This window comes from Nycticebus coucang, chromosome 9, assembly GCF_027406575.1.
Source record: "Nycticebus coucang isolate mNycCou1 chromosome 9, mNycCou1.pri, whole genome shotgun sequence".
Taxonomy (NCBI): Eukaryota; Metazoa; Chordata; class Mammalia; order Primates; family Lorisidae; genus Nycticebus; species Nycticebus coucang.
Window position 1 is genome coordinate 29,366,122 of NC_069788.1, and position 16,556 is coordinate 29,382,677.

The following is a 16,556-nucleotide window of genomic DNA, read 5'->3' on the forward strand; positions in this document are numbered from 1 at the left end:
GATTTCTTTCCTGCACCATCTCCTAAGTACACCACACCAGACCACCACTCTACTAGCAGTGGGAGGGAAGTGTCTTCTTTGATGATTTGTACCCAGAGTCCTTTAGCTACCTGGGACTTACACTGTATTCTACATTCTTTAAAGGGCAGAATAAACCAAAAGATGCAGTTAACATGAGCTTTTATTGCAAATCTGGTGAGAAATAGGAGTGAAGAGTGTCAATTTGGAATTTAAAAAATCAAAAACACCTCCTAGTGAAAACAAAAGTGTTCATTTTTCTGAGAAGCGAAATTTATTGTTATTCTGTTGTAGTGAAAAACACTGTGGGTACTTTGATAAGGGCAGGACAAAGAAAAAAAACCTTGTTGCTATGCATTTTTTCCATCTATAGAATTAAACAATATCCATATTTAAGAAACTGAAGATGAAAACGCAACAAAAACACAACAATCCTTTTATTTATGTAAATCAGATCAACACTGGACAATAAACCAATTTCTACCCATTACCATAACAGCTTGTTTATAAAGAACAGAAAAATTCAGATAGGATTCTACCTAGGGTCAAGCGGTTTTTTTTTTTAACCACCCATTCACAGAGGTATAGATTCACAGATAAATAATCCCAAACTACTTGCTCGCCGTATTTACACATTCCCTTTAAATTAAGCATAAATAAATATATACAAACTTAACATGAATACCCTCCAGAGCTCTTCTGGTGAAGAGTCAATAAATTGATATTTCTTAACTGTGTGGCAAAAACAATGTTAGTGAATAGAAACCAACTCAAAAGAAGAGTTGATTTGGGCCTTTAAAGGATAGTGTTCCATTTTTTAAAAGAAGACAAAATAAATTTTGATTTTTTTCACCAATAATTTAACATACATAGGCAAAGGAGGGGAAATGCTGTTGGGCTTTTGAGGCAACATCAGATGGTTTAAGGTTATTTCCTTTCCACATAATGTATTACATATCCAAGATATCAGATGTGATGACAAATTCTCTATAAACACTCTTAACTAGGAACGCATTGCACCAGAGGAACAGTGTGTAGATAAGTTTGGGGATTTCCATTTGATCACAGTTTTCATAGGATGTGAAATAATTGCTTTAGAGAAAGTGGGTTCCTTGGCCAAAGAAAATAGAACAGCCAGGTCTTTGAAAGCTTCTTCAGTTCTTTATGTGAGGATGGAGATGGCTAAGCCAGAAGGCAAGAAAAGCAAGACAATTGGGGGTGGAGAATAGGAGAAGGGAAAGTTACCTTTCCAGTTTGGGGGAGAAGTTAAAGGTCCTTTCGATGATGGAATCCTCACCAAGAACAGCACATTTCTTGCTCCCCTGAGACCCACAATGCATGTAGGAGGAGAAAGGGTTGGACAGAGAATGGTCTGAAGATCTTTAAAACCTTTAAAGGAACTGGCAAAGTGGAGAATGTGAAGGCAGCACTGCCACATCCTGATTACCACTTTCTATCTTTAGCTATTTTGGTTTGGAACTGAGCACTTAGGAGTGGGCATAAGGCCTGGATAACATTTCCATAAAGAGTGCATGGGTAGGGGGAGATCTGTAACTCACCTGTTTGGTTTGAAAACAAAGCTCAAAGGGACTTGCCTCAAACGTTTCCCTTGACTTAAAAGGCAAACTATTGCGTTAATCCTACTGTTTATTGATTTATAGGCCCAAGGAAACCAAATCTTTTAATAACTCAATTATCAGATAAACATAGTGGGCCTGACTAACGAAAGCAAGGGGTGGGGGTCCGACATGAAGTGAGAAGTGGGGAACGGGGCAGTGGGCTCACTCCTCGCAGCAAGGGAAGCAGGGAGGCGAGGAAAGGGTTCTATCTGGCTGGGACACAGGGAGCGAACGAATGAGGGCAAAGGACAGTGAAGGGAGCCTCCGTAAAACGATTCCCGTCCCCTTTTCCCCCTTTATGAGCGCGAAGATGGGGCGAGTTCCTGTCCTGGGAAGGGTGGAGGAGGCCGGAAGTTCGGATTCCTCGGCCATTTCTAAGCTCCTCTCCCTCACGGAGCAGAATCCTGGGTGGCCTCTGGCAGAGCTGTGACCCCTCCCCGACTGCAGCCCGCGGGGCACCGTCCCATTACCTACTGGAGAAAGGGGCTTTCTCTGTCGCCTTAGCCCTTAGGGTGAGACCGAGAGCGGGAAGGGCCCAAGGCCGGCAGCCCCTGCAGCGGCTGATTCTATGTCCTCAAAACGACTGGGCGCGTGTGGCTCACACGCTCTCAGGACCTGCACAGTAAGAGCAAGGCGCATCCATCGCGTCTCTCGCACGTCACACGCGTGGGGCGCGTTGCCCTGCAAGGAAAGGAGACGATGGTTTTCAGTGTGGTCTCTCTCGGCCTTGTCAATTAGAATATATCTAATACATGCGGCCAGGCCCTCGGACACAGGCAAGGGCTTTTGAACCGAGGAGAAATAGGGTCTACACTCTTCGTAATGTCTAGTTCCTGGGGGCCTTTCCACTCCTCTCAAAGGGTGGGGTGGGGTAGAAGTTGAGCCAGAAAGATCCAGAGACCCCACAAAGTCTAGGAGTAGCAGATGGGCTGCTATGTGACCTTAACTGTCGCCTAGGCCCTAGCTGGTTCTCACTGGAACCAGTTCCCTAACTCCCCAAGCCCGCATAAAAATAGGCAAAACGCTCAGCAGCAGGTTCCTAAGACTCCAGCCCTATACCCCTTGTCCCAAGGCCAAGAAGGAAGGGAGCAAAATTGAGAGTCGGAGAAATCTGAGTAGGTCCTATAACTAAACCCTGCAGAACAACATCTGGATTTTTATCTTCAAGGGATGTTGAAAAGGCCCTCCCTACTTTGTTTTAATAGGTGCGTGTATCTACACTAAATTTAGAGACCTATCTCACCCAAATAGAGCTATTTCTCACTGTTTAGGGGAAGATGTGGACATTGGGATCCAGGTCTTATTTCATGGTAATGCTAGCATACACACAGAGCCCGAGAAAGAAGCTAGGCTGCCCTAAGTGAGAAAAACTAAATGCATGAAACTTTATCCACTGAGAATAGTCCTAGTGTATCCAGACGGTTAAACTCACAGCTGAAATACATCTCCTTTCACTTTGCATTATTTTACCATTATATGCGGAAACAAGTGCACGTCTGGGAGGAAAAAATGCCTCATTCATAAAGCATCTTGTAAGAAAGCAATTGCAGAAACACGGGAGCTTGCGCCACCCTCCTCCCAACGTCCACTCGCAAAGTTGCTTTTTTTCCCTTCTTTCCCGGTTAAAACATCAACTGCCAAAGAGGTCAGGAACATCCAACCCATTTTAAATGCAGGGCAATACTATTAGAAAATAGGGATCCAACAACCCTTACAATTTTCCGTTAAAATTCATTTGCAGACCCCCACCCGCACCGGAACTCCGGTATTGAGGTATGTTAGCCTGTAGATTCACAGACGCTGTTATCACATTGGCCACTTTCTAAATTATTCCCTTTGAGCTTCTTTAAAGAAGTGCACCTGCAAAATTCTGACACACAGGCTTTGATTAAAAAGGGATAGGATTTTTTTTTTCTCTGTACCTTATAGATTGTGTAGGAAGCCCAAGTCCTCTTTGAAGAAGCTCATAAACCATGTGGGCAAAGCTTTGGAAAACAGAAGAGAATGAAATGGTACATACCCCTCCGAAGGAATTACATACTAATCAACGTATTCATATTGTTTTTTTTTTACTATAGTTCTTAAAATTGGTAGATGACACAAATATTATAATAAATGCAAGATTCTCGGTATGCAGATGCTGTCAAGGCTGGGAACTGGTATCATTTTTGAAAGGAACTGATGAGTCTGAGTCAACCTATTGGTCCGGATTTGCTCAGCCGGGAGAGGGTGCTTGACGGGCCCACACCAAAAGCTGCAGCCTCCACCTGCATCCCGGCAGGCCTCCCGCCCCGCCCTCCCTAATTATGCAGGGGCAGAGGAGCTGGATCCGAGAGAGTTAAGACGCAGGGCTGGGCGGGGGTACCAGGGGGACTGAAAGAACGCAAAAGAGCTGACCACACTCATTTTCATCCCAGAAGATTCCCTTGTCAGTGTGAGGGAGGGCGCCGTAGAAAAGGATGGCTGGGACAGGGGTGAGGTGAAGTGGAGGGATGGGACTGCGAGAGAGTTTCCTAAACAAAAATATTTAAAAATTAAAAAGTTTGTGAGTCTCAGTCAACCAGCTCTCAAAGCACTGACACCAACGTTTCTCCGATTCTCTTCCAATAAGTTAGCGTTTTCTCACGTTTAGTCTTACGTTTATTTTCCAAAGGGGAAGGGGAAATCATGGTTTTCTTTTATTATCAGTATTACTAAGCTTGAAAGAACCGAAGTGGAAAATCCGGACGGTTGTCTCCAAGTGTATCTTGAAATAGACACCGAAAACCGATATTGTTGCTCCGTTGTACGCCTCAGGTTTTTTTTTTTAAGTTATTTAGCTCTTTTTTAAAATTTTGATTGTATGTGTATTCTAACTAATATAATTCTTCCAAAGCCAATCCGTATTTTAAAGCTAAAATTAAATTTTTGTCTGTTTTTCTTTTGTATTTAAAACATTTTTCCTTTTTTTAATTTTTTTTTTTTTTCATTTCCTGTGTTTCTCCTCCTTGTCTCCAGTTTTACTACCTGGGCCTTCCCCAGACGTGTGCCTGTTAGTGGTGGTGTTGTTCAAGAACATCTTGTCCATGCCTTTGAGCGCCTCGGTGAGATAGTTCTGGAGGGCTGTGAGCGCGGCGCAAATGGCCGGGGCGCCGAAGCCGTGTGTGATGAGGCTGAAGTGCGTGAGGCAGCTCTGGATCCCCGGCTCCAGAATGGGGCTGGGCCGGCTGTTCCCGATAGGCGTCCGGTCCTGCGCCAGCAGATCTGTAAATTCTTTACAAAGTTGCCTAAAAGAATGGGGGAGGAACAGAAAGTCTCTCAGTTTCGTTGTCATTGGCATTAGAAAGGAGACGTTCACACACAAGCCCAGAGGCGCCTGGTCAGCGAAGAGCGAGGCTAATGTGGGCGATTCCGCTCTGTTTCCTTTCCCAGCGCTCTCCCTTCTCGAGCAGCTGGGACTGAAAGAAAGCGGGGGTGGGGAGATAATAACCCCCTTCCAGCCCAAAGCCTTACCTTTTTACCCCTTTCAGGCTTTTGCCCTTCATTCCATGACTGCGCAGACTCTTTTTTTTTTTTTTTGGAAATTCTCTAGGCTTTAGCGTTTGATTTTGAATATCCAAAAATTTTGATCTCTTACCTCGCATTTCTTTTGAGCTATTTCCCCTCTCCCTCTCTTCTGCCTCTCCAACCTCTTGTTGATCAGGCACAAAAAGCCCTGAAAGATTTAGGCCCCTAGGCCACAAACCTGTCCCTGGCACAAAGCAGATTGCAAGATCCTTCCATGGCCCAGGGCAAGAAACTGTTTATTCTAGGAGAGAATGCTGATTTCGTTCAAAGCAAAAGCCTTTTTACCTTCAGTATTTGGGGAGGGAGATAATTTTCCTCCTTTTTTTCCCTCCCCTCTCTCTCTTGCAAGCCTAAGCTACAATCCTTTTTATAACAGGATTGTTCTCAATATAAAAGGATTCCCACATAGTTTAAATAAAACCTAAAGGTAGACTATTAAAACACTAGAGAGGATAGATTTTTATTTGTTGAAGGCTTTTTATTTCCTCAAGGCACCTACAATTTAGAGGAATCTCCCAGCCCCAGAAATCCTGCCTGCCTAACTATGGATTGAGCTTATTTGAGAATTTTTTAATATAGGAACTGCAGGAGAACGTTTTAGCCCTGAAGGTCAAAAGGCTTGGCCCAGTTGGTGGGCCGAGGCACAATGTCCCGAAGGCCACAGCTTTTCACAAATTGGCAGATTTTCTCCAGTCTGCCTGCCTCCACTCAGCCTGTGGGTGTGTAGGGTTTTGAGAAAGGAAAACCTACAGCTCTCTAGTCCCAGACCCCCAATAGGATGGGGTAGCTGAAAGATGCTTGGCAACACTTGCCAACAGGTAAGCAGGGCAGGTGACTGGATTCAAAGGACCCTGGGGTGTTGCCACTTTGGGGGTAGTGGCTAAACCAGATAGGAAATACAACCCGCTCACAGTAGCTGAAGGATTGTTATTTTTAAGGCTAGGTGGATAGAGAGCACTAGTAGGCTCCCTTTTTCTATCCTCACATTTATCCATTGAAATATATGCTTACATCCTCACAAATTTCCTCACAAATAGCTCAAAAGAAATTTGGTTTTGGTCAGAACCAAAATACAGCAGTTCTTAAGCTGCTTAAGAGTTACCTTGGACTCCCCCGTGGGGTTCAGATACATTCTCCTAGGCCCCCACCTCCACTGGTCCCAATTCAGAAGATTTCTAGATAGGTCTATTACTGATTCTGATACCCCAGATTAAGAAGTGCTGGACCAAGAGAAGCCACAATACTGGGGAAGGGGACAGTTATAAGCATCCCTTATATGAGTTGTTTGTGGAATCCTGTTATCTGATTTATACAGCTTGGTTTTATTTTCCCCCTAAAGTACCCTTCCTCTTTTAAAAAGCACAACACATCCCCATTCACCAGACACCAGGGCACAAAGATCTATTATATTGCTAGTTGGTACAACAGATGAAAACCCTCTAACAAGAGAGTAGGTGCCAGGTTTTGATCATTGGGAGAGATGGTTAAAGTCTTTCCTTAAGTTTGTACTCATTACCAAAGTGCCAAAAAGGAAATTCTGAACTGGGGAGAACAAATGCTTAGAGTCAAACATGTTAAATCTTCAAAGCCCAAACCAGGGTCTGTAAGCAATTAAAGTTCTGGGACATTAATATTTTTTGACCCTGCGGAAAGGGGCAATCAAATTCCAATCACGTCTCAAAAACATCTGGACAAATTTGAGCAAATGATTTTTCAGCCTTCCATATATTTCTTTAAATTACGCTGTCAACGGGACAAACCGCGTCCTGGAGCACTAAATAAATGAGCGTCGCTGTTTGGGCCACGTCTTCAAGAGAAACGTGCGGGTGCACGCAGTGCCGCCCACTGCAGGCCTGAGTTGGCCATAAAACACCAACAATATGACACCGAAGCCAAAGACAGGAGTAAATCAAATAAATAGAAAACCCACTGTAAAAGTTCAAATGAGCTCTAGACCTAAATTTAGCCAGAGATTTATTATTTTCCCCTCTGGAGTTGTAGTAAATTTTACAAGTCTGTGGAAGATGACAAACAGCAACATTGGAAACGGAGTAATTAGAGCTGTGGGTAGAGATGGGTACACGTGGGTGACATATAGACACCCTGAGCGAGCACACATGACTGTGTAGCTATGACAGGGAGCTAGATGTGTAATCCAGTAGAAATATGCTCCTAGGGATTCAGAGAAGAGCCAGAACCAGGAAAAGGTCTGCCTGCCATCCTCAAGGTTGTGGAAGGGAGTGGTAAGACTTTTGGATTCAGATTAACAGAGCCACTTCCCAGACTTGGAAAGACAGAGGAAAGCTGAGTTAAGTCTATAGACCATTAACTCTGCTCACCCCTGGAGAGTTGGGGTGTTACCTAGCCCACTTGCTGTAGGCTACAGATGCTACTTGCAGACAACCTATTAAGTTCCTTTTCCACCCCTCTGCTCCATCGCCTCAAAAGCTGGGGCTGGCCCAGAAAGGAGTAAGTCAGTCCAGGCACAAGGCAAAGAGTTCAGGACACTCACTTGGTGGCCAGCAGCATATTCTTTCGGGAGTGCAGGTCACTTGGGTCCGTGTGCTGCCGGTTCAAATACTCAGAAACAGCTTTGGCGGGAAACTCTGTTTCACAAATGTACCCAAAGTCCCGAGCTAAGTGAACAGCTTCTCCTGAAAAGACAGCAGTGGAGGTAATGATCAGCATCCAGTTCCCAAACATCCCAGAGCAGGACCTGCTCCGGGGCAATTCCACTAGTATTCCCAGAGGAGGCCAGCTGTTGGAGTCAAAAGAAAAGGTGAGATGGATGCCCAAAGTAAAAATGACTGTCAAGCTATAAAGTGGATGGGATCAACTTTTTGCCTACCTCTCTTTCTAGCCTCTCCCTGAGGCAAGTCCTAGCTAGACCATCCCCTGAATAGTTACAGGATCTCCCATGTCCCACTTAGTTTGTCTTAAAGAACATGTGGGCCCATATATTCAAGAGCCACCTTGCAGTTGAACCTAGATATTCAAGCCAGATTGCCACCTTTTTTTTTTTTAAAGCATCTGTTACACCTGCTTCAAATAAAATTTAACAGTCATCACCATCTTCCTATAGTTGTACTAGGGGAAAGTCTTACTATTAACTCATATACAAACAAATTCATGTGTGCATATGTCCACATATATTAAACAATATATGTAAAATATACATGTGAAGAGTATTTCTATCCAGCAATGAAATAATTGTTTTCCTTGTAATTTTTCCTGATAGTCAGATTTGGGGTTTCTCACTTTCAGAGGTTTCTGTCATCCTCCTTCTACTTAAGGTCTTTTCACTGCACAAAGATGACAGGGAAACTATTGAAAACTGGAGTGTCTAAGGTATTCCATAGCTTATGTTTAAGCCCCTTTCAAATAAAACATTATTGCCCTTAACAGCACAGCCCTACAGTTCAAGGGAATTCCCCACATGAAAAAGATGTATGTTGAATTATCCTTTAGTTACATTGTTTTAAGGATTATAACTTTCTTTTAATCGTGATTATCATTATAACAAAAGGCTTTAGGCATATGCTTATAAGTTTTCATAAAACTGAAAAGTGCCAACCAAATATTGGAATTTCACTGGGTTTTCCACCTTCTTTCCTTCTCCACTAAAATTCTTGTCTTGGGTCAAGAGTACCTTGACCGCTTTTCAAAATGAGGATTGTGATATTAGTAATTCCCTGAAGGGCGAAATGTGAAACCCCCAGGCTGACAGTCAACCTATAAGAAGTATGGTCTGAAAATTCAGTACCTGTTGCCTCTAGAGGGTGTTTGGACCAAGCAACTCTGCTTTAAAACTGGAAAATTACAAGGCCTATAACTGTGATGACTTATGGTTGCAGCCAAAATATCCTAAGATTCCCTCCTCTAAAGATCCAATATCACATCCACAAAAATGGAAGAAGAAACAAGACCTATAAACCAGACTATAGAGAAAATTCTACATCTTCCTCCTCCATTAAGACCATTTGGCTGTATATCCTATCCTTTGCCACAAATTCAACTACAGACCCTCTTGTTCTAGACTGTGCAATCTTGCTTATTACACATCATAAATATCTTCCCCCAAAGCCAAACTGATGAACAAATAGAAGGTACTTATCACAGTTATAGCCCTTTAATTCACAACCAAGAGTATCACAAGAGGTGAATCTACAACCAAGATTATCACCTCTCCTCCCCAGTTTTCTCTTAAGCATCATTGGCCTCATTAAGCTATCAATATTTGAATAAGAGTAAGTCTTTTGTAATCCTCAGGAGGTTGGGCCACGGGAGTGATAAAAATAACTATAGGGATCATGAATGTGATCTAATTGTCATTTTTCTAATACTGACAATTCAGAGGTAAAAATCTGGGAAGGAGAGGGCATAGAATGGATTATGGCTTACAGAATTACTCTTGCAAGAGTTCATACAGAGAGTGTCCCCCAACTGATAGCAGAGGCGACCTCTGCTTGGATTAGGAGGCTGGACAGAGTATAGGGACTCTCATATACTTCGCTTGGCCTCTCCACAACTGCTGGCTCTAAGTAAAAAGACCTTTGAACCTCTCTCAAGCAGCCGCTTGACATCCAAACATAAGGGCACAACAATCGCAATGATTTCCAGTTAATCATGAAACATGTAAAATGTCAGCCTCCAGCCGACAGTTAAGCTCAGCCACTTCGTGCAATGGCCACACGTCTTGCTTACCTTCCACCAGGGAGGTGAGTAACGTGACATTTGCTGCTTTGCGCCTGCCCGCGGGTAAATTCAAACCGATTTTTTCTAGCCTTTCTCGCAAAGATCTCCCCCCATTTTTCGATTTGGCTCTGAAATTGCAAGAATTAACATTCTGATTAACCTCAAAGTGTTCCTGAAACAAAGTTTAGACTTAGCAATCTAAAGCCCAGTGGAGCTTGAAGAGGTTTTAACTTGAGGTTAGCACATTTCCCCCCTTCCTTTTGGTCATTTGCTGATAGTATGCTGAGGTTTGCTTAATTTCTGCAACACATAGAATTTTTTTTTTTACATTGGGTAGTTTTCTTTTTTTAATCTCGTGGACAAATAGCAGTGATACCAGATGGGAATAGTTTGAATGTAGGTTGTGGGTCCAGAAAAGGTAGAAGTTGCACAAGTGCTCACACACATATTCCTTCCTTGTCTTGGAGCCAGTGAGGTGAGCAGAAACTGGGCAAACACAACCTTGTCAAAAAAAAAGAAAAGTGCCAGGTGGCTCAGAGTGTCAAAGCTACTTGTGGAAATAATGCCAAGGAAAGAGGTCAAGAACTGCTGTGCAACAAAACTATGTTAAAAGTGGAGAAGACTGAAATATGAAACTAATGACGGTAAGTGTGAGTAAAACTCACACTTTAGGAAATTTAGTTATGTGATAAGTTCTTTACATTGATTATCTCAATTCATCTCATGCAAGTTTTCTACAAGTTTGCTCAATGCTTAAGGGGTAAACTGAAGACTTTCACACTCTGAGGACCAAAGGACTCACTTGAAAATTGAATTAAAGCAGGACAGAGCAAGAGGATTCAAAATGAGAAAGTTCCCTGGTCATACCCTTAATTTCTCCCAAGGCTCTTCCTGTATGTGCTAAGGTCTGGGCAAAAAGACAACAAAAATCCCAGCTACTGTAACTTCTCCTGCTGTACCACTTTTACACTGTCAACCTCCAAAATGGGTTCACTTGAAACATGTCATGTCATGCAAAGTTACCTTCATCTCACAACACCGCTAAAAGGGTTTAGGTGCTTTGGGGGGAAAGTTACGACTTCAGATAAAAGTCACTTTCTTCCCACATTTCCATGAGAAGGAGTCAGTCTATGGTTGGAATATTGGGAAGCACATGCATGGCCCAAGGAATAACTATTAATATTTGTAAATTGGTATTACTGTCATTATAGCTGGTGGTGTTATTTAAGTAAGGACATCACAAATCTAGAAGAGTTTTTCCAGTAGTGGGGCACAGTGCATTAATGGATGAAAGACCAACTTTGCTGGTTGCCAACTGCATTGTAAAATATACAATAAAATAGAGAAAAAAATTTCGGAGGAAATTGAAGGTATGAAGGGAACTGCTTCCTGAAACTTCTGTATTAGGGGTGTGTGTGTGTCTGCCTGTCTGTGTCGGTCTGAGTCATACTCTTAGCCTAAAAACTGCCCTCGAGGTGTTCTGGGAGTAGGAAGGAAAAAGGCGCCAGAAGCTGATCCAAGAAAGAGAAAGGTTCCCAGGGCCACAGACCTGCGGGAGAGCGCGGTTGCGCGTGCGCGGCGCGCCCACGAGGCACAGGTCCGAGGGCGGTTGCGCGCGCGACCCCGAGCACGTGGCAGCCTTGGATTTCCGCACACACGGCGGCGCGGGAGCTATGCTCAGGCCGCCCGGTTGCTAGGCAACCGCGTCGGACTTGCAGTGGAGTTCAGCGCCGGCCTTCTACCCGCTCCCTTTCTGGCCCAATAAAAACTATTGTGTGAGGGGTGGGTGGGTGGGAGACCGGTTACCTTCTAAGGACGCCGCCGAGGAGAGACGCATTGAGGCATTCAGGGGGCGAGAGCCGTCTCTGAACTTCTCCCACAGTTACTTTGTACTTTGAAGTTGAACTGAGCAGAGACAGACGGCCGGGGACCGAGCAGAACACCTCGCCGGTGTTGACGGACATGCCTCCCAGGAAGCCATCTTTATTCATCATTAAAGAAGTCACAGATTTAGGAGGAACCGGAACTAGAAAGAGAGAAAAAACTGCCATGAAGGTGACCAGGTTTCGATCCTGTTGATCAGCTGATAGAATGAGTCACTGCGTGAGACCACAGGACAGACGCCAGTGGAAAGCTGAGAGAGGAAGTGTTTGTTCCATTCGGGCTTCTGTGCGTTCAGAGCGCTGTGAACAGAATCATCATCACTGTGGAAACTTATTCCATGTATGTCTACATAGAAGTGTCGCTTGCCAGAGCCCTGCTCACTACAAAAATAAAGAAGACGTGCAGACCAGAGCTTGGATTGTGCGGCGGACCTAGGCAAATCCTATTCCATCACATGGGAGCTCTGTGACCTTAGACACATCACTAAACCTCATTGAATCTGACTCCTCAGATAAAATAGGAACACCAGTTGGAAACTCTGCCTCCTCTGCAGTTAGACCCAAATATATGTATGGTTATCACCAGAGAGGATCAGGTGGAGAAGCTCCATCAGACAGATGCTCTGCCTAAGAACTGACACATACTACTAGTGAGATGAGGAGTTGGGCCCAAAATAGCTGTTCTAAAAGAGCTGCTGCTCATTTCATAAAAGTGAGCCCCATTCTTTCCGACATAACAACAACAGATTCATTTAGACATGAACCCAAATGCTCATCTCCAGTGAAAACAATTCTGCAGTGACATGAATTTTGTTTACAAATTAAAGCACCTGCTGGTGATCGTTTGGAGCAGTTATGATTTACAACAGGTGCCCTGATCAATCAACCAATCACTCTAATTCATATGAGCATCGGTCTTGCCTTGCCCCAATTGTTTCATTTCGCCAAGTAATTGATAACAAAGCGCACTCAAGGTATGTTTTATGCAGAAGTTAATAAGAGCTGACAGCTGGTTGCCACTGCTACCCTGGCGCATTCAGTCTCTCCAGCCTGTATTTCTATTTAATTGTGTTTCAGAGTCATCTGCACATCAGAAAGAGGCTGGGCTCAATGGAACCAGAAGGCTGAGAAGGAGGAATATGTAACCTTCCAATTCCCTCACAATCTTGCCCTTTAGACTTGTACACTGCTTAAGTCTCTCTTCTTCCTCAGGCTCTAGAGACCCCTGGATAGGTGACTTGACTCCTGACTTGTCTTATAAATTTGCTTCTTCCATTGAGATATGAAGCCCCCAAATATTCATAGCACCCCAGTCCAGGGAATTTATTAAAATATACATCTGATCTGAAAAAAGTTTTCTACCCCTACCTATTTCATAGACTATCTCACGTTATAATGTTGATAAGGGAAATACTACGTATATGCCCTTTCCACTATCTGGGCCCTAGAACCTCAAATAAAATGCATAACCTCCCCTGTATGGGACAGACTAAACACACTTAGTATTTCTGTAACAGTTTATTCTCTACCACAGATTCCAGTCTGCAAAATTCCTAAGAGACTCCTAAAAGCCAGGAGGTCCCAAAATTTGGTAGGTCCCAAATGTTTTATTTATGATGAATTGCATTTGGCTTTTTACAAACATCTTGTGGAGAAGAGCTTTTCTGAGGACTGGATGGAGGACTAAAGCACTTCCTTTTGCCACTTCTTGGTAGGCATTTTAGGATCTCTACGTGTGTCCACAGAGCCCAAGACTTTGTTCCATCCATGGGGATGTGGTTGAATGATGCTAGGCAACAGGGTGGATTTTCTGCACTGTCATTGGGTTGGGGTGTTACAGGGAGGAGTCTTCTTTCTGGTTCCCCTCATATTCTTATCAGTGAATTTGCTTCCCATTTGAAAGTAAGCCAATGAAAAGTTTGTGTATTCATGATTGGGGTGGGAACACACACTCGTTTAATTCTCTTATGCAATATTCACATCTACTTTAACCTATCTTATTCTTCACAACAGTCCTGATTTCCTATTTTAGACTCACATTGAAGGCACTGTAAATGAATAATTTATGAACCAGACATGTATTAGAAAAACTTGGAAAAACTTTTTCCCAAAATATAGGTGGCCCTTTGTAGTTTTAACATGATATGTTCTATAGAAATAAATTAGATAGAAATCTCATCTTTGATACTCAGCAAAATTGTTGTCCTTTAATACTGTTTGGAAAGAATATTTTAACAATCACCACCACAAAACCCTAGTAAGCTGAGAGTAGTAAGTTCAGTTCCTGCTTACTACAATAGATAACTGAATATCTCCTGAAGATTGGAATTTTACCTGCTTCTCCCAGTCACAGACACCAAATCTCTTGAAAAGCCAGGCCTTTAGAGACATATTATAACCTGCCTTCTAATTTCACTATTGATAATTGCCTGATTAATCAGACAAGAGCTGTTTCCCATGGGAAGTTTATAATGCTCCCTCCCATGAGCTGTACCTTCCTGCATAGACATTATCACCTAAATACCACCTTCTAGTCAGCTTTTCTCAGCATACTGCTGTGGATGCAAGTTGTTCTGTTTTATTTTTCCCAAAATTTATGTATCACAATTGTGTTCCTACCTTCTATTATCTTATTCTCAGGTTCTAAATTTCTCTCCTATCCCAGCTTAGTATTGGTCCCCTAGACTAGATCCTGGACATTTCTTGTCTCAGCTTTCCTTTAGGTCCATAGCTCTGATACCATTTGCCTTCCCCTTCCACTCTCATACCTGCTTAGCTCAGCTGATAAACCTCATATTTTATTTCCTTTGTCTTTTCCCTTCTGCCTTCCTCTAGTTTACTGATAAGCCCAGAAAGCAACAGGGCCCAGTTGATTTGTTAGTAATTATGAGCACACTGTTCCTGCTCATGGAACCCAGAGATGACTGAGATAGGTTTAAAGCAGCAGCAGGAAATGGTAAGGAAATGGGGCATAGCAAAACTCAGCATGAAGCTTTCAGTTCTTTATACGTTTACAATTTTCTGTACATACATTATAAGTAGGATTTTTTCTTCTTCAGTTTTCAGTTGTGTGGCATAACCAATTTATGGATGTAAACACCTATGAAAGTCATTCCCTTCCCTTTTTCCCTGCATTACATTTGGGAGAAGGAAAAAAAAAAGTTTAAGAATAGATCAATATTTCATCACAGTGACTGGAGTTTTACTTAAGAGAGAGGAAGGAAAATGATTAGAAAAAATATTATTCATTAGTGGACTAAACATAGAGCTAAAGGGTTAATAGGCTAGCCCTTAATCTCTGCTTTTTAAACTTAAGTGTGAAATAATAGTTTTGAGATCTTTGTGTTTCACTGGATCTGCTGGTAAAGAGACAGGAAGAAAAGAACTTGTAGATTCAAGGGATAAGTCCCTCTGAAAGGCATTCCTGATATGTAAACTACACAGAGAAACACCATGGGGTTGTGTATTGATATAGAGAGTCCCTGAAAGTGAAATACTATGGCTCACAAGCAGAGTACCCTTTACTCACATTTGTATTCCACATATGTAGCACCTATATACATGTAAGCACTGAAATCATTGGGAAAATATAAAAGAATCCCCACAAAGAAAGCTGGACTATAAAATACTACAATTAGCATCCTTTAGGGACAGAGTCTCAGAAGCTGGTAAGTGAGTTGGGCCTTATCACTTACCTGGTGTGTGAGATCTTGAGAAAGTCATTTATCCCTTCTCTGTCTCAGTTTCTGCACTTGGGAGACTGAAGAAAGGTGTCTAGCCTTTCTACCTTTAAATTCTGTGAACTTTGATAACTCATTGGGTGGCTGAAATGTATCTCAGCTATTGGAATTCAGGTCAGCTCTGGAAATGCTAACCCTTTCCTTTGAGAGGGAAACTCATACCTTTCAGAAGCTCTGACAGACTAGACTCAGTGCTTTTTACCTCCTAGGTCAGAAGGAATGATCCGGACAGAGCTGATTGTAATTGAAATTTGGCAATTTCTTTATTTCCCCTGAAAGAAAATCCACACTAATAAAAGTGTTTATATGGGGAAGGGGCCAGAACTAACGGGAAAAAAACGTGAGAGAGAACGGAGGTTGAACTGTAACTAACCAAAGAGGATATCCCTAAGACCAGTGAAAACGCCCCGCAGTCATAACGTTTGAACCTTGGACTCCAGCCACACTAGCCCTTCCAAGAAATCCTAGTATATACTCTATAACACCATAACTCTAAGGTGTTAAACAGTTTGCATATTGTCCTCTGAATGCACCAAAAACTTTTTCTTAAAGCCTAGGTGAGCCTTATTTTAGTAAGGTAATTGAAGGTGGCAGTGATCATTTACATTATCTGAGCATACCCTCTCCGCCCGCCACCTCACACCTCACCCAAATTCCTAATCTTAATAGAACCGAGAGTTAAGAATGATTTTTTAATGTCTCATTGGATTTTTAGACTGTTAATGTACCGAATCCTTCTCATTATTACTTTATTGATTGCTCATTGACCAGCCCCTTTCAAATCGTATTAACCACCCTCTGCTGGTTTAGATCAGGAGAGTTTAAAAAGCACCTTTCATTACACTCCCCCCCCCCCACCACACACACACACTCCTGCCATGGAGTTGAGACTAGGCAGCTTAATGGGAGCTCTAATGGGGCAGCTAAGAGGAGAGGGGCCACGGTCCCTGCCGATTGCATTAATAGCTCAAAGGGGGCCAATACAGAAAATTAGCCGTAAACGAGCTCTGGAGATCTTCAAATGAAAGAGCCATTTATCACGCTGGCTACCTTCA

General features: G+C 42.8%; 1 protein-coding gene across 3 annotated transcripts in view; it reads right to left on the minus strand.

Annotated features, from left to right (window-relative positions):
• Positions 1-438: 438 nt before the first annotated feature.
• TFAP2B (transcription factor AP-2 beta) overlaps positions 439-16,556 on the minus strand; it is a 28,252-nt gene continuing 12,134 nt past the window's right edge. For 2 of the 3 annotated variants that reach the window (XM_053603568.1, XM_053603570.1), the window contains exons 4-7: positions 11,685-11,904; positions 9,888-10,006; positions 7,696-7,837; positions 439-4,903 (exon numbers count right to left, since the gene is read on the minus strand). In XM_053603568.1, the coding sequence (XP_053459543.1) occupies positions 4,603-4,903; positions 7,696-7,837; positions 9,888-10,006; positions 11,685-11,904 (782 nt within the window). In that variant the 3' untranslated portion in view covers positions 439-4,602. The remainder of the gene's footprint in view (positions 4,904-7,695; positions 7,838-9,887; positions 10,007-11,684; positions 11,905-16,556) is intronic. The other variant, XM_053603569.1, reaches the window with a different exon arrangement.